We start from the raw sequence: 26,999 nt of genomic DNA on the forward strand, positions 1-26,999 counted from the left end.
AGCCCTCTAACAGCCATCTTTCTCTGAACAATATTTTAAGCAATTGCATGGAAGTGAATGGGCAAATGGGGCTTGAATTGGAAAAATAGCCCAGTGAAATGGAAAGTTTGGATCCTAAAATAGACATTATCAGGGGGGAAATCAGAGCATTCTATGGTTACAGTATGTCTGTTTCGGTTTCTGATTCAAGACTGTTGACCCATCTTTGTATCTCCTGAATACATAAACTTCCATTGTTTATCCTCCACATTTGAGACAGAAATATGCATTCAAAAGCATGATTTCTGTTCAAATAATGGGTGAAAACTCACAACCAGCTATAGGAAACACTGTCACTGCAAAGCAAATCTTTCATCTCCAGATCCTGCTTCTTTCTCTTTCAAAAGAAAAGTTTCAGTTGTTCAGACAAATTTGTCACAAAACTTAAGTAAAGGTTTAACCCGCGGTGGCGCTGCGGGTTAAACCGCTGAGCTGCTGAGCTTGCCGATCGGAAGGTCGGTGGTTCGAATCCGCCTGACAGGGTGAGCTCCCGTGGCTAGTCCCAGCTCCTGCCAACCGAGCAGTTCGAAAACATGCCAATGTGAGTCGATTAATAGGCGCTGCTTCGGCGGGCAGGTAACGGCGTTCCGTTTAGTCATGCCAGCCACATGACCACGGAGGAAGTGTCTACAGACAAACGCCGGCTCTTCGGCTTTGAAACGGAGATGAGCACCGCCCCCTAGAGTTGGACACGACTGGACTTTATGTCAAGGGAAATCTTTACGACTTTACTAGGAACTCTACTTACTACCTACATTATACTATACACAGAAAAGAGAGAATTCTCCTAAACTCTTCAGAAGACATAACTTTTTTTTTTCTCATGTGCAACGCATGATACATGATCAAAACAAGCAGGGTCAGAGTAATCTAGGGCATTTTAGTGTACAGTCAGCAATACTAGGATGGATGCTAAACCATTCATCGTTAAAATCAGCCCACACTAACTAATTCACCAACTTTGGCTGGTCAGTGAAGATGGCTATGTTCACCCAACAGTAAGGTAAAGGTAAAGGTTTCCCTTGACGTAAAGTCCAGTCGAGTCCGACTCTAGGGGGCGGTGCTCATCTCCGTTTCTAAGCCTTGGAGCCGGCGTTGTCATAGACACTTCCGGGTCATGTGGCCAGCATGACGACTCGGAATGCCGTTACCTTCCCGCCGAAGCAGTACCTATTGATCTACTCACATTTGCATGTTTTTGAACTGCTAGGTGAGCAGGAGCTGGGATTAACAACGGGAGCTCACCCCGCCGCGCGGTTTCGAACCGCCGATCTTCCGATCGACAGCTCAGCGGTTTAACCCGCAGCGCCACCGCGTCACCCAACAGACTAAACCAAAATCCAACAAAATGCTAAAATCAAACAAAGTCAAAATCAAACAAGATACACTTGCGGATTCCCTAGGAGGAGACTAACATGACTCCTATTTTAGAGCTCAGTTTTTCTCAGACTTTACTTGATGAAGATGTTCTGCTAAAAAAGCTCAGTGGGAGTGGGAGAAGAAAAGGTAATGTGTATCCTGCTATTATCCCAAATCTGTGGGGACTCTAATTCTGTTTTTTTATTATTCTACTCGATGAGTCTACTATTCATTTCAGAAAGTTTTATGTCAACAGAGCCTCTCAATATCTTCATGTTGATCCAGTCGCTTGGCTTTAGAGTAAAGCATACTCTTGTTTGAGGGGATTATCAGGTGAGCCTTCTGGAAGAAACAAATCTGGAGCAAAGAAACAGGATCAAGCAAACCTCCCTCATGTTATCAGGCTGGTTAATGCTAGACTTTGGAGTTAACTCAAATGAGGGTCTACAGATGAAAGACAAGTCGGTGGAAGTTTTCCTGTACAAAGAAAAGGAACTGATCTGCTTCACTTACCCATCTTACTACTTCATATCAATCACACTTCTAGTTGGGGAGGAGCAGTGATTGGGTAACCCTTTCTGGGAATAATCAAAAAGGGACCTTGTAAGGCAGCTTTCAGATCCAAAAGCAAAATGACAAGGATGAAAGGACAATGTGAAGGGCCCCGTTTCCTGGTTGTGCTGACACAGACAGATTTTAATATCTCTTGGCTGCTATTTGTATTTAATTTCTTTCATACTGTTTTAATTGTTTAACTGTTTTTATGATCGTTAGCCACCCTACAGTATATAAATTGAATGAATGAATGAATGAATGAATGAATGGTGGTGTCAAGTTCAGGTAATGCTTTTTGATAGGGACAATCTCATTTGCTGACTTTCCTCTTAGATGATTAATTTTTTTTAAAAAAATCATAGAGTTTTTGTTCATCACTCATTAAACAATACATCATCTTGCTATATTGTCTAATGAGTCGATTCTGTCATTTTTCTATAGGGTTAAGCAAGACTTGCCATATCCTTTTAGTAAATATATTCTAGGAAATATCTCAACAACCACACCAGATCTCAAAGCCATTGCAATATCGGGAGGTACTCCTATCTACAATCAATCTACATTTTTGTTACTGTTTTGAAAAACATGCTTTGCATCATGATATTCAACATTATTTTTCTAGCAATATCCATAAACTTGATCTTTGTTCTGAGCCAACTGGCAACAGAGCAAAATTTGGGGATTAACCATTTGACTCTAAATTTCATTTGGCTGCAGGCTTAATGGTTGGTGAACTTCCTCATAACCTAATTGTGTTTGCCTTCTTAGTCTTTTGGCACAGCCCCTTGTTGGCCAGGATTTTTTTTGGCATTCTTTTAGACTCTTATCCATCTGGAGGCTTAAGGGGGTGGCTCCAGGACTTTGTTGTTTTCAATAATCAATTCTGAATAACTAATCTCAGGAGAAAAGCTAACCCTGTGTTCATGTGCTGTGCTTTCTTCCTTCTGCCTCTTCCTATTTCCTGAGTGAATTCACATATCACATCAAGCCATGCTTTGTTTAACCATGATTTATTGAACCAGCCTACAATTGACTGGGTTTTCAAGACACATTAAGCCATATAACATGTTCTACAAATGCTGAGCCCCAAACCAACAAATCACATTATGCCTTAGCATGCTGTATGACGCAGGTCACAGATCATGAAATACAGTGGACCAGACAAATGTAGCTCAAATCAGATCCCACTGAAGTTGCTAAAACATGGTTTATCATGACTTGATCAGAATTAATGTCAATGGAAGTAAGAGCCGTCGACGGAAGCCTGGTTGAGGATAGAGGGAGAAAGGATGTTCTGTTTTTAGTTGAATGTCTTCCAGATCTCCATGAGATCTGGAACACATTCATGGCCAGAAAAACACTCTTTTCAGAATTTCACAATAGTAACTACACAGAAAAACAGATATCAAGGAAATAACAGCTCAATGATGCTTTATATTCAGGAAAATTGTTGATGAAGTGCACTGTTGGGAAATTGTGATCTACAGTGTCTGTTTTCATGTAGATTTTTTTTTTTGCACCCAAGTGTGTATATTGACACTGGATACAGGCTGAAATAAACTTATAACCAGAAAAATAAAGGTCCTCAAAGTTAACCTGACTCAGATATACACTGATGAAACCGAAGAGCCAAAATTTGCCTAAAATGATATCACAGGCTCTTAATTAACCCTTCAATTTAGCATTCTAAGCAAAGCAAATATATCTCATCAAGAAATAATGTTGCTGAAGTGGAAGCTATTTATTTTCAGAGCAAAGAAACAGAGGAGTTGCCATGATATCCATAGAGATAAAGCCTAAGAACATTTTCCTTCCATCAAGAAGAAAATCCAATAAGAAAACAGAATGTGGAGAGAAAGGACAGTTTTAGTATGAGTGCTGATAGTTTACCATGCTACTAATTATTGCTCAGATTGTTTCTGATTGCAATGTTTCCATTTCAAAAAATCTGTTAAGATGAAAACTAAACTAAAGGGAGCTTTAAAAAAAAGTAAAACCGCCGATGAGTTGAGCTTGACCCCTGGTGACTACACAGACCATGTTCATATGGTTTTATCAACAATGCAAATAGTGCAGTTGACTTCTTCCATGTTTTTTTTCCAACTTACAAATCTAGTCTAGAGACCTGATTTCTTGATCTCCCACCCAAGTATTATCTGTGTCGGATCTTGCTTTGGTTTCTTACTTTTTTTTTTTAATCTTTAAGCTGCCTTGAATGTGGGTGATGAAAAAGGACCCGCCCCCCCCAGTCCTACAATTCAGCACTCAAGCACCCTTCTGCAAATGTTGGCTTTAAAACATTGCACTTTTTAGCCAGCTCAGCTCAGTGATCTTTCAGGAGAATGTGGAATTCTTGGGAGATTTGGGAGAATTATATGCAAGAATGCCAACATTCTCCAAAAGTCTGGTTATTATTTTAAAAAAATAAAATCATACCATCTCTTGTGGATTCCCTGGGCACCGTACTGCTTTTCCTTGCTGTAATTAAGCAAATCTGTGTGGGAAAGGATTGCCTTCCTGTGATATCTGGAATCTGAATGGGAAAGCTTGAATGCCGAGTTACCACAGCCTTAGTCAATGGTGTCAGTTCTCCATTTAGTAAACTTACATGACTGCTCAAACAATGGTGGAGCATGGAGATGCAATCAGTCAAAACCCTACCAATTCTCCTCTGGGTCTGATACTCCTTTCTGACACAAATGGTACTGTTTATGGGGCTTGTAATGGTATGTGGGAAGGACCTTGGGAGACAGGAGGAATAGCTGTGGCCCAGACCAGGATTTCTCAACCAGGGTTCCGTGGCACCCTAGGGTTCCATGAGAGGTCACTAGGGGTTCCCTGGGAGATCACAATTTATTTAAAAAATTATTTCAAATTCAGGCAACTTCACTTTAAAGAGGTAAGTTTCATTCTTTATTTTTATTTAAGAACACTGCTAATGCCTACCCATGAAATGAATCTAATAATTTTGTAACTTCTGGCCTATGTTTGAGCCTGAATGTGCTGGGGTTCCTTCCCTGACACCTGAAAAATATGTCAAGAGTTCCTCCAGGGTCAAAAAGTTGGGAAAGGCTCACTTAGACAATGGACCGATAAACGAAATCTGAGTCCGAAGGAGGAGGGGTGGTGAAAGCGTCTCAGAAGGGAACCTCCCTAGTTTTTGGGAGAGTAAAAATGAAGGAAGGGAGGGGTAATTTCAGACTTGCAAGATTCTGTTAATGTAACCTTACAATAAAGTTAGAGCTAGGACTCCTGCTTGTGTTTCTCATCTGGACTATCTCACAAGGCTTAACAGCCTGGACTGCAAAGCAGAGTAAAAGTCTTCAGCACGGCTTAGGAAAAGAGGGCAACCCCACCTCCCGGCTGCTAGCTTACCAGTCGATAGAGAAGCACTGTTTTGCAGTCTTCTGGCTGCATCCAGCCATCCAGAGAACAGATGGGGTGATTCCTGAGGTTCTCCTTAATGCAGAGAACATTTCTGGGCTCTAAGGAGACCTGGCTGAGCCAAAAGAAAGGTCCACACTGCCTGGTCTACTGCTGAGATCGTGGAGACACATCTCAAGTTGCCAGTCCCCCACCGAAAGCCCAAAGCAGAGTAAAAGTCAAGTGTGAGGGCAATTACAAATTTAGCCTGCATCCTTTTCTTCTCCCAACACAGATCAACTGTAGTTCATACAAGCAAAGGTTCCAATACCCCTTTGGTCTACACAGTTCATCTACTGGCACGTAAAGGGAGAAATCTCAGTGTAGCCAGCCTAGCGAAAAGCGCTTGAAGAGCGACAGATGGTGTTCCAGAGCTTGCAGTTTGCAAACTAAAACACTTGGAGAGATCCTCATTTTCGTATGGGAAAGATTTTAAAATTTGTTTCAGCACCGATAAACCACATGCAGGCAGCTGCATGGCAAGGAGAACAGTTCTTCTGACAAAAAACCTGGATTTTCATTGGTTGTCCTCCATGAAAGCATTCTGTAGCTTTTTGAAGGATGAAAACACGTCTACTTTATACTTTATTATTTTATGAAACACATAGCTTACTAACACCTTCACACATGAAAGAAACTAATCTATTAAAATTAAGGGTGGGGATTATAAGATACCTAATACTATAGGCAGATCATAAATGGAGATGCTTTGCATCTTGATAATAATTATGTACCGGTGGCGCTGCGGGTTAAACCGCTGAGCTGTCGATCGGAAGGTCGGCGGTTCGAAACCACGCAGCGGGGTGAGCTCCCGTTGCTCGTCCCAGCTCCTGCTCACCTAGCAGTTCGAAAACATGCAAATGTGAGTAGATCAATAGGTACCGCTTCGGCGGGAAGGTAACGGCGTTCCGAGTCGTCATGCTGGCCACATGACCCGGAAGTGTCTATGACAACGCCGGCTCCAAGGCCTAGAAACGGAGATGAGCACCGCCCCCTAGAGTCGGATTCGACTGGACTTTACGTCAAGGGAAACCTTTACCTTTACCTTAGTGTAAGAGTTCAAAATAGGTTTTTCTTTCTCTATACCAGTGTTTCTGAACCTTGGCAAGTTTAAGATGGGTGGACTTCAACTCCCAGAATTCCCAGCCAGCCATGACTGGCTGGGGAATTCTGGGAGTTGAAGTCCACCCATCTTAAACTTGCCAAGGTTCAGAAACACTGCTCGATACCAAGGACTTGCTGAAATTAATATGGAAGTACATACAATAAAAGTCAACTATGAACCAAAATACAAAAGTTAATTTTCTTCTACAAGTAAAGAACAGGGCAAGTACCTTACAGGAATATGGCTGGGTGGATGAAACTAACTTAGTATCATTCATCCACAAACCTGCATACCGAGCATGTAGACTATAAAGCTTTAAAAGAAATTGACCTCAACCAAAGCCCAAAATGAATGAATTAGTATATCCCAGTGGCAGCATTTACAATTACAATTTACCTGATGAAATCTCAGTTTGAGCCTGCAACATTTTTGCCCCTGGAAAGACCTAATCCTCTACAAGAGATTATTAAATCCTATCACACAAAAAAGAACCACCATGACTCTTTTGAAAATTCTGACTAAACAGTTTGATTGGCATGCATTAATGGTTAAGTGGAACAAAAGATCAGAGATTCCTCTTTTGCCTAGACAGTGGGAAGAGGTCTTAATATCAATGGTAAAAACTTGAATAAATCTTAGATTATGTCTCACTCAACAACTAAAAATATTTTAGATTTACTGGAGTCCCTTGTGCTTTTATAGAAAAGGTTTGAGTAAATAGTTGTGTTGTTGGAAATGCAATGAGATTAATATTTCATAATTGTTTGTTGCAAAGGGGAGGGGAGAGTTATTGTATTATTAACTCCACTAAGGGATGAGATTTAGCATTTTCAGAAGTTCATATTACATACAATAAAATCAACTAAGGACCAAAATACAAAAATTCATTTGGAAATGAATGGAAATTGACTTCTGCCTATAGCTAAAAGTTTTATTCTTCAGCATTGGAGAGGAAAATATATAATCCCAGCTATTCAGTGCTCTGTGAAGTTGACATTATTAACAATTTACAAGCAAATCATTTATTGACATAGATTAGCTATGGATGATTTTAATGAATTATGGCTATCATTTATTGAAAGGCTTATTTATTACAATGCATGTATTTGTGATCGTAAGTCCTGTAAAAGGTTTCTTAGTTTTACTATTTTTTCCCTGTAACTCTGTATACTCTTCTTTTATATATTCAACTAATAAAAGCAAACATACACACATACACACAGAGAGAGAATTCAAGCTATAAGGATACTGCACTGACATTTGATTTCATTTTATCTTATATATGCGGTTTCAATGGGCAAACTTTCAACAACACTGTTATTGTTTGGGAAGAAATATAATGACAGGCAGCCCTGGTTCTGTTAGCTTTATTAATTCTCTGTAAAGATTTTTAATAATCTGATTTTTTTCAAAGTGCAAAATCAGGAACCCGTTTCAGACATTACCACGGGGCAGGATTCAAGTTACTTTAAACCGGAACTGAGTGATGAGAACATCTGGGAAGCTTAGCATTGGTTAACAAACATAGTAACTTTGAATGATAACAGTGGGGAAGATTGATGGCTAGACGGTCCATCACAACCTGACATGGAAGGTGTCCTTCTTGGACAAGCAACCCAGGGAGCAAAGAAAGATCATTTATGTTTTGGGATTCTTGGATTTTGGTGACAAAAATATGTTTGCCAAAAAGGACTTTGGTTTCTGCTGTGCTCAAAGGTCCAGGCCTTGTATTTTGCTATCAACAAGCTATCTTGAGTAAAATCTATAGGCGTTAATTATGTTGTTGGTATTGTTTAACTTTGTATTTCTTACAGGAGGAAGTGGGTCCTAATCAATAAACATATTTAGTTCATTTATTAAAAAGTGGTACATCACATGATTCCACACTGAACTCAGTAGGATCATGCTGTGGGAAGCTGTCCTGAGCAAATAAAATTAGGGTTTTCCCCCCATAAATCCCTCTTCTACAACAGGAAGTCTTGGATATCTCTTCTAGAGTCAATGGCCAGACTTGGGGAATGAAATCATTCCAGTACATATAGCTATGGGATATCCCAAGAACAGGCACCCTCTTGCCTAGTCTAGTTATTTTGGTTTCCACCATCTTTTACCCCAAGGCACCATGAATAATGGACCTGAAGGTTGTCATCTACAATCTTTGAAGGGCATCCAGTTAAATATTGTTGCTGTAGCCTTAGTAGATTTCCAGGTGGAAGTGGGGTCTTGGTTCTTGTCCAGTACCTCTTGTTTGATGTCCCTTGCTCTCAATCTTACAATATCCAGATCTCTTAAAGGTACAGGTGGTTTCCCATACAAACTGGGAATACAAAAACCAGTCACTGCATTTCTATGTACAACAGTGGAAAACACCACTGCTTCCTGCAGAATTCGATGTTCCACAATCCTCGCTGTCTCCTTGAAGACCCTGGGAGTCACAAAACTCCCAAAGCTTAAGGAGTCATCTTGACCAAAATAATTCCCAGATGTTTGAGAACAAGCTTAGAGCAGCAATGCCCAACCCTTGAGATGTTTCAGCAAACATGCTCACCCTAGGCTTGCAAACCTGCCACAACCTACAGGTTCAGTTTTGCTTGTACAATTTCATTTCAGAGAGTGGGCAACAGCTGCAGCATTCCATGTTTTATTGTGCAATCCAGGGTGAGAACTGCCTGTACGTGTGGGAGAAGAGAAATGGACACCAATTACTTAATGTCCCACTTGGCAACATGAAGCATTTTTGGAAATGACAAAGACTAGGTCTTATGGTACTGACTAAAAATGACACTGGCCAAGTAATTTTTTTGTGAATTACTATTACCTCATTTTCACCTGACTTTTTGCTAAAGACTTGTCAAATAACAGCTCACAGATGCTGAAGATGGCTTAACTTTGAAGATTCTTCAATCCTATTTCCCCCATGGGGAATATTTCTTATATTTACCCATGGGAAGGAGAAGCTTTTATTGGCTTGACTAATGCCCCACTGACAAATATAGAAAAGTCTTAACATTTGTTACTGATTAGAAGCCTCTAATATTGAGAAAATATTATCTCGGGGTGGGGTGGGGGTTGGCAATCTTTCTTCAAGAATAAAAAAATGCATTCAGCGATAATGATGACTGTATTTGAAAGGCAACAGAAATAACAATGGTAGAAAAACAGGAAGAATCAAGAACATTTAATAAAAGGGGGACATGGCAAAGGGTCATGGTGATAGGTAGCAGATAAAGAAATGGCATTAGAAAGGATTTAGGCCTCAACAAAAGGAGACTAGCAGTTTGGTTTGTAAGATACCAGAATATCTGAATCAGAACTGACTAAGTGCAGTTCTTCCTACTTTCAGATCTACTTTGTTTACATGAACGTACAAGATCTACAGTTGTCGTTGATATGTATTCTGTCTTGTTGCACATCATAAACCAGCCAGACCCTTAAGATAGGGGTAGTAGACCACACAGATAATTAAAAAATAAATAAAACTGGAACTGTAGTCACATTTCACCCTAATGTGACTTGCTTAGCTTCAGATTATATAGAATGCACAAAGCATTTCTGGTTTGTAAAACATGATTTATGGTTTAGTGTGTTGAGAAAATCTATCCAATTGTTGTTTAATCAATAAACTATAGTTTTCTATGTTATGATGCCATCTGTGAAGACTAGAAGGTCTAAGATTAGATGCCAACAGACTGTGATCAGACAGGTCCATTATGTAAGATTTGAACTTGGAGATGTATATAACCCCCCCCCCTCTATATATATATCTTTATTTCTATACTGTAGAGGCAGATATCTATCTCTGTCTAATACATGCACACACACGTTGAGGTTTGTTGTTGGCAGCTGGTGTTTTTCTACTCTGCTATGGCTTTTCTAATATTTAAATAAATCCAGTTTACCAAAGAGCTGTGTCCTTGAATCTCTGCCTACTAATCTTTGAGTCTGAGTAACAGGATGTAATGATTCGCTTCCCTCACTTGCGCGAAGTTGAGGTTCTGTCATCGCTAGCGTTCCCTCTTATCCAAGGATTGGATGGGGCTAGCAGCAAATGGATAAAATGATTCTCAGCTTTATGTAATGATTGCCTAATCCCAAATACTCAGTCTCACAAGCTCGGGCTTAAAGATAACTGATTTATTAAAAGGAATAGTATGCAAATACAGAGAAAGCTGAGAATGAGCAAAAGCGCGCCAAATACAAACTTAAAAGCCTTGCTTGCGATCAAGTCCCGCCCTATCGCCCGTCAGGACGCTCCCCCTCCCAGGTGCGAGAATCCGTTAGACGCGCCTGGGAAAGTAACCTTGAACAGGAGCGCAAACCCAAACATGCATTCCAAGCCCTGAAAACAATGGAGGGCAAAGGAATGGAAAAACCCCGGGTGAAGGAACACGGAACAGAAAAAGACATGTGAAACGTTACAATGTTAACCAGACATTGAAATGAGAACATGACATAGGATGGATGAAACCTGACGCTGTGTAATGGCCATAAAAGATCACAGCTTACCCAGCCACTTGAACCTGCAGAACAAAGGAACGAATTGTCCACTTTTAGATCTTCAGTCCAACCTCCCATTCCTGGGAGATGTTATGGACCACACTCTCATTTTGCTGCCTTTATCAGCTTGGGATCTTAACTGCTGATCCATCTCCGATCACATCATTTCTGACCTTTTGGTTGCTTGCCTAGATACTTGCTGCTAGAACCTCAATCATGTCCTTCAAGGACAGCAGCAGCTAAGTTCACACATCATGGTAGGCCAAACCCATAATGAATATTATGGCTCAACTCAACGTGTGAATCCAGTTCTATGCTTAAGAGCTTTTGTAGAAGAAAGTAGCACTTCAACATCCCTTTGAGATGTGTTTAACCACAGTGTATTGAATAATATCACAGCTGATTGGGGTTGCAAAACAAGCTAAGTCATAAATCATGATTTACAAGACACACAATGGTTGCTTTTATATAGCTCACTTAGCCACCCCTTAAGTACAAGGTGGACTCATCAGCTGTGTGAGCAAATCTGCATACTGTTATCCTGATCTCTACTGTCATGAAGCAGCACAGTCAGAAAAATCTTCCAAATGTCTTCTTCAATTTTTTTTTCTTTTTTTTTTGGTAATTTGCTTACCAAATGGGAATCTAGTCAAGAATGTCAGGTGGGGGAGAATCTAGGGACTAAGGGTGCGTAAAGTTATAGGTCAAAGGGTGATTGATAAGTGAGTGGAAAATCACATGCCGCAGATGGACATTTTGAAATTGCATCAAAGCTCAGCTTCAATTAAGCACTGTTTCTCCTCTTCAGGCTTTTCCACACCCAGGGACCATGGAGAGTTTTTGCAACTTCCTTCAGCACAAAATGTACAATCAACATTCCTTAGAAACAACACCTATCCTCCTGTACTTACTGGTGGTGGAAAGAATCCTCCACCCCACCTCCCAAGGATGGTGACCTCCAGGCAGTGGGGGCACATCACCAGCTGTATAACCATTGGGATGGGAGGAGGCAGATGTTATAAAAATGATGGCTCTTTCCTCCCTAAGCCTAGCATGAAGCAACAAAAGCTTGACAGTGAAAACAGAACTGGGCCACCGTGTCATCCTGCATTACTGGAATTCCCACGAGAACAAGGATTTCTGGGAGTTGTACACCCAACACATCTGGAGGATATTTGGGGAAAGTTCCTGGACTATCTCAAAGCCCAGCATATTTGAACTTGAGGACCTCCTGGCCTCTCCTCTGATTGAGCCTCTCTCTGTATTACAAGGGTGGGGAATTGGAGCTGCGTTACATCAAGAGAACAAGGCTAATGTTCCAGACATGTCCGGAGACAAAAGTGGGCAGCATTTTGGATGCAGAGGCAGCCCTCGCTAAGATATCTACATGGAATCATAAAAAATAGGCTTGTTGGCTACGAGAAAAAGAAGCTAACGTTATAAATGTCTTTATAAGGCCAACCGAAGTTGTGCAATAATTGAATTTGACTGTTTCCTAGAATTTGTCATCAGGTTAAATTCATCTCGACAATTCCACCAGATAAACAGCTCTGAGAAAGACCTAAGTTTACTATTATATAACTTCAGCTGGTCTAATCAATTACTACAAAAAGCTTTCAGGCAGGTGTGCATATGTGCATTAAGGTCTCTCTCACGCACACATACAGCACAGAAATGTCATTGTGCTATGCTACAGTTGGCCTAAATGGGTCACTCTGGTCTGACTTTGCATCACACGCTAAGCTGGAAACCATGGTTGTGGAACCACGCTACCTGGATCCATGCATCCCAGGAAGCCATAACAACATAAGCACATGTGAATCCAGTCACAGGCTTCAGGGCTGCAGAAAGAGTGACATTTGTACACATTCTTGTGCATGGAGATTTTAATCCACTATAACACAGGAAGCATGAAACTTGGAAGGGGTTGGTAGGATTGTAACCTTTTGTGCTTCCAAAATATCTGTAGAGAGTCAGAGATGAAAAATGGAAAAGTATGGTCAAGAACAGTGGCAAATTCAGTCCAACATGGTGGTGACTGGGCTCCAGGCAAAAAAGGATGCATTTCCCCCAGGAAGAAGGGATCAAACGGTCTGGCTGACAGTAATCCAGCAGGTACCTTTGTACAACACACTAAACCATGATAAAGAGATCACCAGAGTTGGTCCAAAGTGGTGGAAAACCCAGGCAAAATTATACCAATTTTGCATTTGGGAAAAGATTTTAGGAACTTTCTTTCCTCCGCCTCTCAGAATGTTAGAATCTAGGATCACAGCACACTACTAAATGATTGAACATTCAGAAGGGATGAGAGAGAGAGAGAGAGAGAGGGAGGGAGGGAGGGAGGGAAGGATTTTGGAATCTGTGTATAGGTCAACTATGGAATTTGCTGCCACATCAGATAGGCATGGCCACCAGTTTGGAAGACTCTACAAGGAGGTTAAGCAACTCCATGGAACAATCACATTTTACCCTTCAATCTCAGTTGCTAGAGAGAACGAAAGGGAGGTGTGATGGCACTTGTGTCCTCCTTGTGGACTTCCCAGAGTTGGGAGTTTGAGGCTTGCCATAGCTCCTGTACATACCAGAAAACTACATTTCCCCCCACTACCTCTGAATTAGACGAATTTGGTCTATGGTCCATTAGAACATCTCAGTGCTCTGCCGAACATTTCAGCCTACCCACCAGCAGCAATGAGCTGTTAATACTGCCAGCAGAGGAAGGAGGCTTCATCTTGGTAACAGGAAGAGTCGTGACCTACATTTCAGCTGACTTCCAGGAGACGTATAAATCATGTACTACTTCTTATGTACACATGGATTAATCAACATTATTCCTTCCCCCTGTTCACTGGCTGCCTTTGGCAAGAGGATGGACTTGCAGTCTTCCATGGGATGTTCCAAAGTGTTGGCTGGATCCAGCCTTCCTCCTTCAGCTGTTCTTCTTCACAGCTCTTGCCTTAACATTCCAGGCAACATACTAAGGGTATAAATGTTTGTTTTCTTGGAGGTCAAAGTGGTTGAGAGGGCTGTTCATCAAACAGAAAGGACCTACTTACCCGAGCCCCTTTCTCAGGGAGGCATTTGCAGCCAGCTGTACAATCACGACCCCCACAGAGTCCATGATAAAATGTCTTCCCACCCTGTAAAACAAAGGAGAACAAAAGTTGACAACTTGGCACCTCTAACCCTTCCTCATCTTCCTCAGGAAGTGTTCATTTTATGGCCATTTTGACCGCTTAGATTAAGTTCCAAAACTTTACCCATCCTTTACTGGACACCCAATCTCAGCTTGTGATATGCAAGAAATAGCTCTGGACTCAGGTGGCTGTGAAAACCAGAGCTGTTCACTTTCACTTGTCGAAAATGGTTCAGTGAGATATAACTCCACTTATTCAAACTGGACAGATATGAATCACACTGCATCTCCAAAAACATCCTACTGATGGAGATGCAGAAAAACTCCCTGGACCCTAAAACATTAAAATCCAAAGTCATCAATTATAGTATAACATGGCAAAATATTGGAATAGCTGTGATGTTGCAAGATACTCAGCACATAAGTATACGTGGGAGCCTGTATTGTGAAACTGCACTACCTTTGGGGAAATACACTGAAAGCTGCCTGCTACTCTGTATGTGTGTGTGTGTGTGTGTGTGCGCGCATGTGCGGGTGCAATCTTCTCTGGCCTTTTTTTCCACTTTCACCTTTTTTTCTCTACAATTCCCCTTCAGATAATGTAATGGTATGTGGGAATGACCTTGGGAGACAGTGTGCTACCCCGCACCAGTTGAGCTTGCTCCAAATTTCTAGGGCAGAAATGCAGGATTTCTGGTGGGGAGGAAACAGGATAGGGGCCCAGACTGCACAGAACAAATTATTTCCCATCAATTAAAAAAAAAAAGTAGGGGTGGGTGGGTAAATGCATCCTGTTCAATTCAGAAATCTAAATTAAAGCATCCCAGATAAATACCACCCTAATCTCTGTTAATACATCCTGAGAAGGGGAGCCAGCTGTCAATCTGCTTTTACTCTTAGGAAGTTTTTCTTAACAAACCATCAGAATCAGCATTCTTCTCATCTGAATCCAGTATTCTACCTCCCGTACTTTGGAACAAGAGGGAACAAGTCTTGGATGCCTTCTTGGTGACATCAAGTAGGAAGAATACAAGGGAGGATGGACTATCTTTGGATGTCCACCTTATCTTATGCAATAGAGGTACAGAACATCTGCAAGCCCTTCAAGGTAGTCCAGGCAAGAAGAACAACCAGGAGGACTAGCTCCATCTTTGTTGTAAGGTTACATGAACAGAATCTTGCAAGACTGAAAGGACTTCTCTCCTCCTTTCCTTTTACTCTCCAGAAAACCAGGGAGGGCCCCTTCTGAAACGCTTCCCACGCCTCCCCTCCTTCAGTGGGCTGAGAAACCTTTTACATGCTAGTTGTCCAGCACCATTTCCTCCACATCTTCAAGCTGCCAAAGTTGAAGATTCCCAGAGACTCGAGTTGTGTGGATTTCACTACCTTCCCACCTCATGCATTACAAGGACAGCCGCATATTTAACTACGAGGCATTTCATATATTCCTTTGTCCTATAACACAGCCCAAACTGCAGTTTTTATTGTTGCAGGAAGGGAAAACATGTCAACTAATTTAGTTTTTGATCTGTGACTCCAGCTATCTTTCTGAAGGCCGCTGCCAACACCTCTCTCCAAAGACTGACTAACTAAGATAGTAAGTAATAAAATGGAGTAAGCCTGAGCAAAGAATTCCCTCTGAAAATAAGGAAATGCATCCTGTAAAATACTACATTCATAGCCCGCTTCTAACTTTCTTCTCCTTTCCCTGTCCAAAAGGTCATCCTGCTCACTTGTGAATGAACGAAATCTGAGAAGGGGAGGAAGTGCAACCGGGCCAGTTGGCAGAAAACCAGGTGTTGCCTGTCACACAAACATTTTATTTACAGAAGATGCTCCTGTTAGGCCCTCCCAAGTTACTGAAAAGGCAGATGAAAGCATGCAGTAATCAAGATCTGCTTTTGACTTTCTGGAAGGGGATTCCCAGACCATTTCTCCCCTTTTGGAACCAATCAATTTAACAGAATGGGCTCCTTTTAACCCTGGTTAGTTTTCACCCTGCTTAAGACCCCGCTTAGAAAAGCAGTAAGGTACAGTGGAAATCAGAACAATACAGTATTGCACCAGTAAGTGTAACTGCACTCTGGCTAGGATGCATTTTAAAACAAGTAAACCCTCAGACCCTCAGAGGAGAATAGCCAATATATTTTTACAGCTGAAATGAGGAACCTGGAGCTCTCATGTTCTCTCCATCCTCACATAACTGCTTCTCCCATCACTCACAAAATACAAACACCCCTGCCACCCATCCAGCTTGGCTACATTTCCTTTCGCATGTCCATCTGGTTTTCTCATAGAGACCATCATCATTATTATTATATGATTGGCCAGATCTCATCCCTCCCTCCCTTTCCACGCTTCCAATAAATTCATGCCACCATAGATCAGATGGGCAACATCAGTCCCATCATACAAGACTCCAAGTGCAAGGTCAAGCTATTATTTATTTATCTATTTATTTGCAATATTTGTAGACCACCCCAATCATTGAGCAGGGTACAACTAGGAGGAAAAAAACCCAACACATTAAAAAAAACCAAGACTGATGTGAACAACACATGGTTAGTGCTGATTAAATTCATACCCCACCTTTCCTTAATGAAACACAGATAAAGTATATCTTCTTGATTGTCTCAATAACTTGTTAATAAGTTAGAACGACCAGTTCAAGGCTTCCAGTAGGAATGTATAAGAAATCCACCATGGATTTCAGTGGGAAAAAAGATCAGTGCTATCCATCATGGATTCTGTTGTGACATAGGTTTCAATGAATGGTCTGCCAATATCCATTATACTGGTTGTCCGCCAAAACAATTAAACCCCAAGAAAGAGTATAAATTTTGGAAATATTGTGCATGCATTTGGAAATATTGTGCATGCATGGAAATTTTGGAAATATGTGCATGCATACAGTATATGTCCTGATTACCAGGAAACACACTGAGGCGAGGACTTGGTCTCTAATATTTATTAGTAGTACTTAACAAGAATCCTAACAAACTGAGAAAGCGTGGGAAAACCCAGCCATATAAACCCCAAAGGTTAAGGCGGTCCCGATCTGTGTCTCTTTGAATGGCTGAACAGTTCCTCAGTGCTACGCATGCGCTTGACAGTCTGGGTGAGAGCCCCCTGCTCGCCATCCTTACTCATGACAGTATATATTTTAAAAACCCATACATTTCAAATAGTTTTTGAAGTAAATATATTTTATATCTATATATGTATATAATCTATATATCTATGTTTATATCTATATCTATATATTTATATCTATATATTTTAAAGTAAATATATTTTATATCTATTTTATTTTTATAGATCTATTTATATTGTAATTTATATGTTTGAATTGTGATTTTATTGCAAACCATCCAGAGTCCCCTTTTCAGGAGAGGATGGGCGGTGACAGAAATTTGAAAAATAAATAAATAAATAAATGTGGGGACAGTTAGCAGCATTTTTAGGAAATTTGTATTAGGGAAAATACACATGCTAACCAATTTGGATTTTCCAGGTTTTTTTTTAAAGATCACCAAAATAATAATGTTGGGGCCACATTTCTGACGTGGGACAAATTTACATGGATCCAGACAACGTTATACCTAAGGAGCTTCATGGCATAGTGGAGACTTGAAATTTACTGTTCTGTCAACACAAATCTAGTAAGTATGCCTAAAATTTAACAACACCAAACCAACTTTTCCAGTAAGGATTTAGGTATTTAATTTTTATAATGGAGAAAAAAGTCCTTGCCCACTATAGTCCTTATAAAACATATAGATGTAATGAAGAGTTTTTTCATCTCACTGGAATTTGACAACGTTCATAGATGAAGAGGTCCTTATGAAACAGGGCCTTGGATAGTTCCAGATGAGTTGAAACTTCTCTTAGTCGAAAAGAGAATGATGCTGTCTTGGTGAATTCTAACACAGAAATCGAACCTGGGGCTTTATGTGACCTCCCATCATCCCTTTCGTGCCCCAGAACCCTCAGAATGGATAGGTTCAAACACCTGGAGCCTTTTTCATTTTGATTGGGTTTTTAAGGAACAAACAGAATGCTTTAAGCTTTGCAGAACTTTCTTTAGAATAAACCAGTAACCATCAATTGCCAAATTATCTGTTTCCTTCTTACATTTATTGCCTTTCAATGCACTATATGGAGTACATATCAAGTCACTGGAGCAACCAAATCACTGGATTATTGGAACAAATTGAGTTTATTTATTTATTTATTTATATCCTGCCTTTATTATTTTTATAAATAACTCAAGGCAGTGAACATCCCTAACGCTCCTTCCTCCTCCTAGTTTCCCCACAACGACAACCCGGTGAGGTGAGTTGGGCTGAGAGAGAGGGACTGGCCCAAGGTTACCACAAGCAATATCTGGATAACTGAAATGGCACATGCAGAATACATGTTTCAGAAAGCTAGCAGTACAGGAATTCAGATTATGTTCCTCTGCATCCAAGAAATGTGTGGATTACCATTCCCTCCATGCCCAGGGCCATGATCTGCTGAGTACAGGAGATGGGGCTGAACACTCGTACTAACTATTCACACAGGGAATTTCTACACTAACTCAACTTTTTTGGTTTGATTTAGTTTGATCTGACTTGGACCCAAGTGACAACTCACATCTCCAGTCTTCAGATCAAAGCACATTAATCCTTCCAATTACACAAAGCAATTTACAACTTCAAATTGTAACACAAGATTTGTAATTTCTGTGTATATCATATACATGCAGTACACTTCCATGCATACAAGACCCTTAGCCCAGTCTGATTCGTAACTACTGGAAATGAAGCTCCATAGAGTTTGGTGGGATTTCCTTGAAGTTCCTTCAAGTATACAGTATAATAGAACTGCAGCAGGCTGCTGGAATACACAAATATTAACTATTATTTTTGTCATTATTAATTTATTAGATTTTAATCCCAACTTTCTACCAACAGTTCAAGAGTTTGGATTAGGTTTAAAACAACCATGTGAGGTTGAGCAGGGTGAGAGAGCATGATTGGGCTGAACTTAGTGAATTTTCATGGCCAACATGGACTTGAACCAGGGTCTCCCCAGTCCTAATCCGACATCTTAAGCACAACACATGCCAACACTTCCTTTCTAGCCTGTTTCCTACACCTATCATTTGAAGCATGTTTCCTCTAAGATATTTTGATTAGTACTGTGGAAATGGGATATTTGTACATCTTAGTTCTCAAGCGGCAAACACAGTAATTGCTCTACAGTACCTACAAATCAAGTAAACTATAGTTAACAGCATCTATTTAGTATCAAGAAGCCAAGGTGCTAATTGAGACATAACAGCCATTGCCCAATACATTTTGTAAGTTCACTTGGTAGGAAAGCAGCCTTAAAAAAAGATGAAAAGAAAAAAAAAAGACAAGGGGGGGATGAATCAAGGCTCTGCCATCCAAAAACAGATCTGTGCAACATTTTCTTATCCTTAGAAAAGGGTAAATAACTACAGATTCCAAAAATGCCAGGCTAGGGTGAAGGCTATTTGATTTCAGGCAAAGTCTCGGGTTATGCAATAGGACACTTATAGGATTATAGAATATTGCATTTGTTGTTCTTAATTGGAACACATGCAAGCTGGGTTGGAGAAGCAAAAGCAAAGCATTAGCAAACCTCCAATGAAATTAATTGGGGAATTAATGGGCATTGAAGGAAGCACCAGGCTTAAAACCAGCTCCTGTTATCTTTTAGCAGTCAGTCAGTTTATCACAGTCTTAGGCCAGTACAAGCAATGTGTCTCAGTGAGAACTTATAAATCTATCTGAAGAGGTGGTAAATAAAACTTAAGACAAAATGAAAATGCCTCTATAAAGCAACCTGACTAGAAACCACGAGTGCAGCCCAAAAGGAGCAATCTGTGTCTAGGTTATAAGGTAGTAGCTAAAATTATATAAAATGTGGTAACGTCTAAAATTACAAAAATGTGATGGTATCTAAAATTTATGTAAAGTGTGATAATATGTAAAATTACACACACACACACAAATCTAAAATTACTTCTGTGTAGCAGGGACTTGGCCCATCAAGGTCTGGAGGATCTTACATGCTGCTGCGCAAAACCTAGTCACATCACCGGAATAAAAGGCAGTCCATCTATGAGCAACATCTGGGCATAGGCTGAGTTTGAGTGACCAGGATATCTGCTGATCAGAGGGAGGATAAATCTGGTCTGAGTGTCTGTGTAAAAGGAGCAATGAAGAAGAACATATTCTGTGGCTTCTACCTCTCCAGAATCACAGGGGCAGAGACTGGTACTTTTATCTTTTAGTAGGACTTTAGCAGGAAATACTCATGTAACTTTTTAAAAAAATAGTTTTATGTTGAGGCTACAGACACCTGGAGGAGTGCTTATTAAGGGTAGAAACCTCAGACCATCATTTCTATGACTGGATTCCCTTGCTGCGCTCAACGGTGGCGTGTTTACCTATGGTTTACTGAATCAATCACAACCAGCTAGGTTTGCACACTAAAGAGAGCCCAATTGTCTTACAAATCATAACAGCTGGCTTCACACAATATGCCAAACCCAACCCAAACAAGTGTTACCTAAATGAGTGTGTAAAACCAACCACTGGCTGTCTGTATCATTCGCCCTTCCCGTCGTAAATTACTTGTCTGTACAGGAAAGAGTTTCTACAGGCTTAGAAAAGCAGAATGTTCTGAGCAGATTTATCTTTGCAGTCAGAACAAAACTGATGTCTCGAATCCCACGTAATAAATTAAAAACTGGTTTTAAATACAGGCTGCCTCTATCCTTCAACTCACAAGGCTGCCGCTAAACGTATTCATCAGCCAGACAGGCAGAGCAGCAACTTTAGCCTGTTCAAATTACCCAGCCTCAGATTTAGTTTCTAAATTAGAACGCTTATACATGTCAAATGCAGACAGGGTGGAACCAATCCCAGGTGAAGCCAGTTTGACTTCTCAAGGATAAGCTCCAAATACACACTGTGTATGTTTGAGTGTGTATTTTCAGTGTCGTCTCCGGCACCTAGAACAAGTTTACTGCCTGTCTCACTTGAAGGGCACGTTAGATCAAAATGAACAGGCCTGACCCAACCATTTCTTCCTGCTGTTATTTTTAAAACCTATGGTCCTCTTTACAAGTTGCAAACAGACCAAAGGCAGCTGAAAGCCTGCAGTAATTATAGCTTGTCTAAGTACAAACTTACAATGGAGCCATCACTGAAGGATGAGGGTTGGTGGTTTCACTGGTCAAAATAGATGGTTTGGGGGCCCACCCTTCACCCCTGTGAAATCCAAAACTGGTCTAACGCTAAAAGAAGTAACAAGAGGTTGGGAAGGGCCTGAGATGTGACAGGCTAAACGAACTGCTGTATGGTTTACATGAATGATGGGGCAGTTTAACAGCATGTCACTGTCACAAAATGCTGAGGTTGTTCCTCACCATCTTCACTGTTTGGTATGCAGAAGATCCCAAGATAATTTCCCTGAACTCTCCAACTAAAGCAGTGTTTGTCAACCTCAGCAACTTTAAGATGAGTTGTCTTCAACTCCCAGAATTCCCCAGCCAGCATGCATGCGTGCTGGCTGGGGAATTCTGGGAGCTGAAGTCCACACCTCTTAAAGTTGCTGAGGTTGACAAACACTGCTTTAGAGCTTTTTTCCAGTATTTCCCATCTGAAAAAGGCAGGAAACCACAAAACTAATTTTCAGCCACCGTGGACAGAAGTGCTCAAGGGGGTGCAAAATAGAGTTTAGGGATTTGCCATTCCAGAAAGGAGAGCTGGGCATAATAAATGCCTGTCTAACCACTGGGGAAATTAAACTAAGGGAAAAAAGCAAATGCAGTTAGACTTGGAGATCCCCTATTTTAACCAAGTATTTTTTGCTTCCATGAAGATATATTTAGATTATTCTAACAGTCATTTATCTTTGATTCTGCATTGCACAGACAAAGCTATATTAAAAGGGTGATTCACCCTGGCTTGCTTTGTGAAAGTTATGAATAATTTGACCGCCCCAAGTATATTTGTTTCACTCTAATGCATATGAACCTATTTTTTCCTGCCCTCCTACACGTCAAAGGGGAGTTATTCATAACTTTCACAAAATTATTCATAACTTTCTCAAAGCAAGCCAGGGTGGATCACCCTTTTAATATGCTTTATAATATTATAAAGATTATATAATTATAATACGATAAAGGTGATATAATTATATTATAAAGTTTACACAGTTATACAATATTCTTTACAATTAGCATAATTCTTTTCTTCACACTCACAAAAAAACTGAAGCAAACCTTCGTAATCCTCATTTCTTCCCGCCGGGATCAGCATGCTAGCTTTGATAGGAGCGCATCTTTACAATGGGAATCTGGCTTGCTTTAGAGGAAGCCACAGAGGCCACAGAAGAAAAAAATCAGAATCCTATCATTTGAAAATTTTAAAAGTATACTGAAGTTTCAACTCTCACAGGGATGATTTCCAAATCTACTGCAAGCCGTAACATAATTATTTTATTTGGACTGCAAAACAGTATTAAAACGGTTCACAAAATTCTTTGGTGGCTGCCTAAAACAAAACAAAACAAAAAATGTTTTCTCTGTGCACAATTGTCAGGGAGTTCTCCTTAGCCTGGTTTATTGAGATGGAAGGGGTAGGGTTACAAAAATCCCAACAGCTAAACTGCAGGTAGTCCTTCACTTACGATCACAGTTGGGACCGGAATTTCCATCATAAGTTGTTGCAGTCGTAAGTTGAGTCACCTCGTGACCGCACCCAATTTTATGACCATTTTTACGTCAGTCATTAAGCAGATCACTGCAGTCGTTAAGCGAATCCAGCTTCCCCAATGGGCATTTTTTGCTGGAAAAAAGGTTGCAAAATGAGATCACATGACTGTGAGATGTTGCAACCAGTCATAAATGCGAGCCAGTTGCCAAGCGCCCAAAGTGCAATCATGTGACCACGGGGGGGGGGGGGTGTGCAACATCTTGCAATGCTTGGAATTGCCTTACAGGCCATAAAGCACCCATTCTGAGGCCGTCATAACTTCAGACTGTCGTTAAACGAATGGCTGTAAGTCGAGGACTACCTGTATTTGCCTTTCAGAAGCCATATATTCCTGTGTTCTTTAAGGTGGAAACTTTCTGATTCTTTTTCTAAAAGCCATGCTATAATCCAACAATGAGGCAGGTCTCTTTGCTGATGATGGAGACGCCTTCAGCCAGCTCTCTCCTCAACCTTTACCTGCGTGGGAACCAACTATTATGTGAAGAAAGAGAGAATCTGAATTTACAAGGTGTTAGGACTTGCTCATAGCACACGAATTCAGAAGTGGGTAATAATTTGCAGATGGGGAGCCCCACTTAACATTTGGGAAGAGGAAAAAACAGTGGATGAGATAAGAATGCCAAAAGAAAAAAGAAACAATGGCCAGCCAAGAATTTTCTCCTCCCTTCAAATTTAGGGGTATGGGGCTTTTTAACCACATTAAACCTATTTAAACATTTATATCAGAGTTTTCATAAGTCTCCTGCCTCAAAGTAGCAGGAAACAATACTACAGGTAGTCCTCACTTAATGACTACTCATTTAGTGACAGTTCAGATTACAACAGTGCTGAAAAAAAGGACTTACAACCAGAGCTCACACTTACGACCGTCATAGCATCCCTGCAGTCTGTGATCACAATCTGGGCACTTGGCAACTGGTTCACATTTATGACCATTGCAGCATCCCATGGTCACATGATCGCCATTTTTGACCTTTCCAGCTGGCTTCTGGCAAGCAAAATCAATGGGGAACTGCGTAATTCACTTAATGACTATGAAGTTCACTTAACAACTGCAGTGATTCACTTAATGTCCACCGCAAAAAGGTCATAAAATTGAGTCGGGTTCACTTAATGACTGCTTTGCTTAGCTACCAAGATTCTAGTCATTAAGTGAGGACAACCTGTACCAATTTTTGAGAATTGAGTTGCTGATATTCAGTGGCATGCATTTTATCAGTGGGGATGCAGACATGGGTTTCAGAGGCTGCAGGATGCACGTTCCTGCTGCAAAATTTAGCCACCACCCAGAGTCCCTCATCTGGGGGAAGATGGGGGGTGGCAAAATTTGAAGAATAAATAAATAAATAAAATATGATTTAGCATACATCCAAACACTGCCATAACTCTGGCCATCACAGAAGAGAGACTTATAAATAAAACCAGCCAACTGTTTTGGAACGAATATATTCCAGTTCCCAACAGCAGTAAACAGGTTTTTGTAAGCTCTCATAGTAATGTAACTGTCCTTCAAAACAAAAGCCAAGATTTGTCCAATTTTCAATTGCCTTGCACTTATCCTGCACCCAGATTCCAAACTGTATCCTCAAAACAAAGCATGTCTGGAGCTTCTGAATCATGCAGGGGACTCCATGCACAATGCACGCCAACCACTGGGCATTTTTTCAGCCATTAGTCTTTGATGACTAATCAAGAGCGAAGAAGCTGAAGCAAGCAGCATTCATCTACGTGTTTAAAGCCTAATCCCCATCACTGCCAAATGCTGGATGTCCTTTTCAACTTCCCAGTTGCCTCACCTAGTTAATCAACATGACTATAACCAGCAGCTCACAAATCACTTGGGCTGATTTGCTGAGAAAAAAATGAAATGAAATGAAATGAAATGGTGCCACTAAGGGGGAAAATGTCTCTCTCATGGCAACAGGAATCCACCTTGGAAGCCTGAAACAATGGCACCAATTCACCAAAAATAGAACAGAAACACCCTCTCTGGTAAGAGGAGAGATGCCCCTTATTCAATTGGCTGAATTCTTTGTTAGGAAATATTTGTCATGTTATGGTGTGCAATTCCAAAGAAAAGGTGGAAGGTGTACATTTGCAACGTATTGATTTCCCAACCAATCGCTAAACAAAATCCTGCTTAAATGTGCCTTGGACATTGGTAAGGACCAGCTCCATGTGTCCTTCCAAAATAAGGTAATTAGCATTGCTTATAAAATTAATTTACTTTGTTTGAAGTCAAAAGCACTCTGCTGATGTCAAAATGACCATTATTTATCAACATTTCAGACGACAGGTTTCAAGATAACACTCTGCCCTAAGTTTTGGTTCCTTCTATATGTTACACTTCCAATCAAGTTTTTGCTACTCTTTGTATTTTCTTTTTCCAGACACATGTGCTTTTGTTTTAATAAAGAGGGAAGTTATTGACATTTTGTAACACAGCACGGTCTGAAACGTTGCAAGGAGCTGTGCTTTCTTGCCTACAGCATTTACGCTCCCCTTAATCAGTGGTGTTCTGCAGGAAAAAAATTATATTCACTTGAATACTACCACACAGCAACTTTACCTACAAAATTTCCCTTCTCTGTCAAACCATCTTAAACCGTCCTTTCTGGCACCCTTTTTTTAACCATTCATTGGAAATGTTTATATAAAACACTCATTGCCCCACATTTCATCACCTAAAATTAATTGACCATATGTAAAATTAATTGTCTGTATCCAAAAAATCAAAAAACGATACCATATGTTTTCTTCTGGAACAGATTTCACAATATTTTACAACAACAGAGGTTTTTTTCTTTTCATTTGCAATTCTCATACTTAGTATAAAAGTGTTGTGCCTAGATTTTTCTTAACTTTTTTCCTATTTTCTTTGCTATTGTTTGTTATTAATTATGTTCTTCTGCTTTTAATTTTTGTTTATAGCTTGGTTTTATATTTTTTTGTAGTTAGTTGGAGGATTGTATTTTTGTGCATTAAAAAAAACTAGTAACATTTTAAAAAATGCAAACGCAACTAAACCATAAAGCAGAGATAAACATATTTAATAAACATATTTAAAAAACCTCACAAACTTAAAATGCCTGACTGAATTAAAATGTGGTTTTCCTTGGTATCTAAGCAAAGGGCTCCTAAAATGCAGGCAGGCTGATGTTGGAAAACCACTGGATTTCACTTTTTAATTTGCACAACATGGTTAAAAGCAGGTTTCCCATGCCATGTTTATTATATGTAAGATGACCAAGATGTAGGTGGATGCAAAATTCAGAAACAACCCTGAACAATGTCTTGCAATTCCAAATTAGTTAAATAGAGTTATCATGATAACTCCACATATATTTAATTATTTCCCCCACCCTTTTTCTAGAATATGCAAAAAAAAAAAAATGCTACAGCAGAGTCAACAGAACGGGACAGGTTACTCTGCTCCAATACATAATATTTTTAAAACTTTTTTCTCACTGCCAGTAATACACAGCTTTTTTTTTTTTTTTTACTGAACAGAGCAGGGTTTCTCAACCAGGGTTCTGTGGAATCCTAGGGTTCTGTGAGAAGTCACTAGGGGTCCCCTGGGACATCATGATTTCTATAAAAATTATTTCAAATTGGGTCAACTTCACATTAAAGAGGTAAGTTTTATTCTTTATCTTGAGTTTAAGAACACTATTATTGCATATCTACAGGCCTACCCATGAAACAAATAGAATCATTTTGTAACTTCTGGCCTCTATTTGAGCCTGAATGTGCAGGGCTTCCCCAAGGCCTGAAAAATATTTCAGGGGTTCCTCCAGGGTCAAAAGGTTGAGGAAGGCTGGAACAGAGTGTTTCCCAGTCTTCATCCCATTAATGTGTAGAACAGTAACATGCTGAAACAGCAGCAGGACATGGAATTACTCATAACATGCCACCATAAGAAGATGCTCAAGTCTTGGTTCATCTAACTTCAACTGTAACTCTATCAGGACAGCAAGAATCTTGCTTACGGTTCTCATTGGTCTGTAAGTCTTGCCTTTGACTTATGCAATGAGGGATAAATCATGATGGCATTGGAAAAATAGGGCAGTATGAAGATGTGCTT

At 40.2% G+C, this 26,999-nt stretch overlaps 1 protein-coding gene across 2 annotated transcripts in view; it reads right to left on the minus strand.

Annotated features, from left to right (window-relative positions):
* Window positions 1-26,999, minus strand: part of COL4A6 (collagen type IV alpha 6 chain) — a 174,713-nt gene that overhangs the window by 103,828 nt on the left and 43,886 nt on the right. For both annotated transcript variants that reach the window (XM_063313371.1, XM_063313370.1), the window contains exon 3: window positions 14,038-14,121. In XM_063313371.1, the coding sequence (XP_063169441.1) occupies window positions 14,038-14,121 (84 nt within the window). The remainder of the gene's footprint in view (window positions 1-14,037; window positions 14,122-26,999) is intronic.

This window comes from Candoia aspera, chromosome 12, assembly GCF_035149785.1.
Source record: "Candoia aspera isolate rCanAsp1 chromosome 12, rCanAsp1.hap2, whole genome shotgun sequence".
NCBI classification, from domain to species: Eukaryota; Metazoa; Chordata; class Lepidosauria; order Squamata; family Boidae; genus Candoia; species Candoia aspera.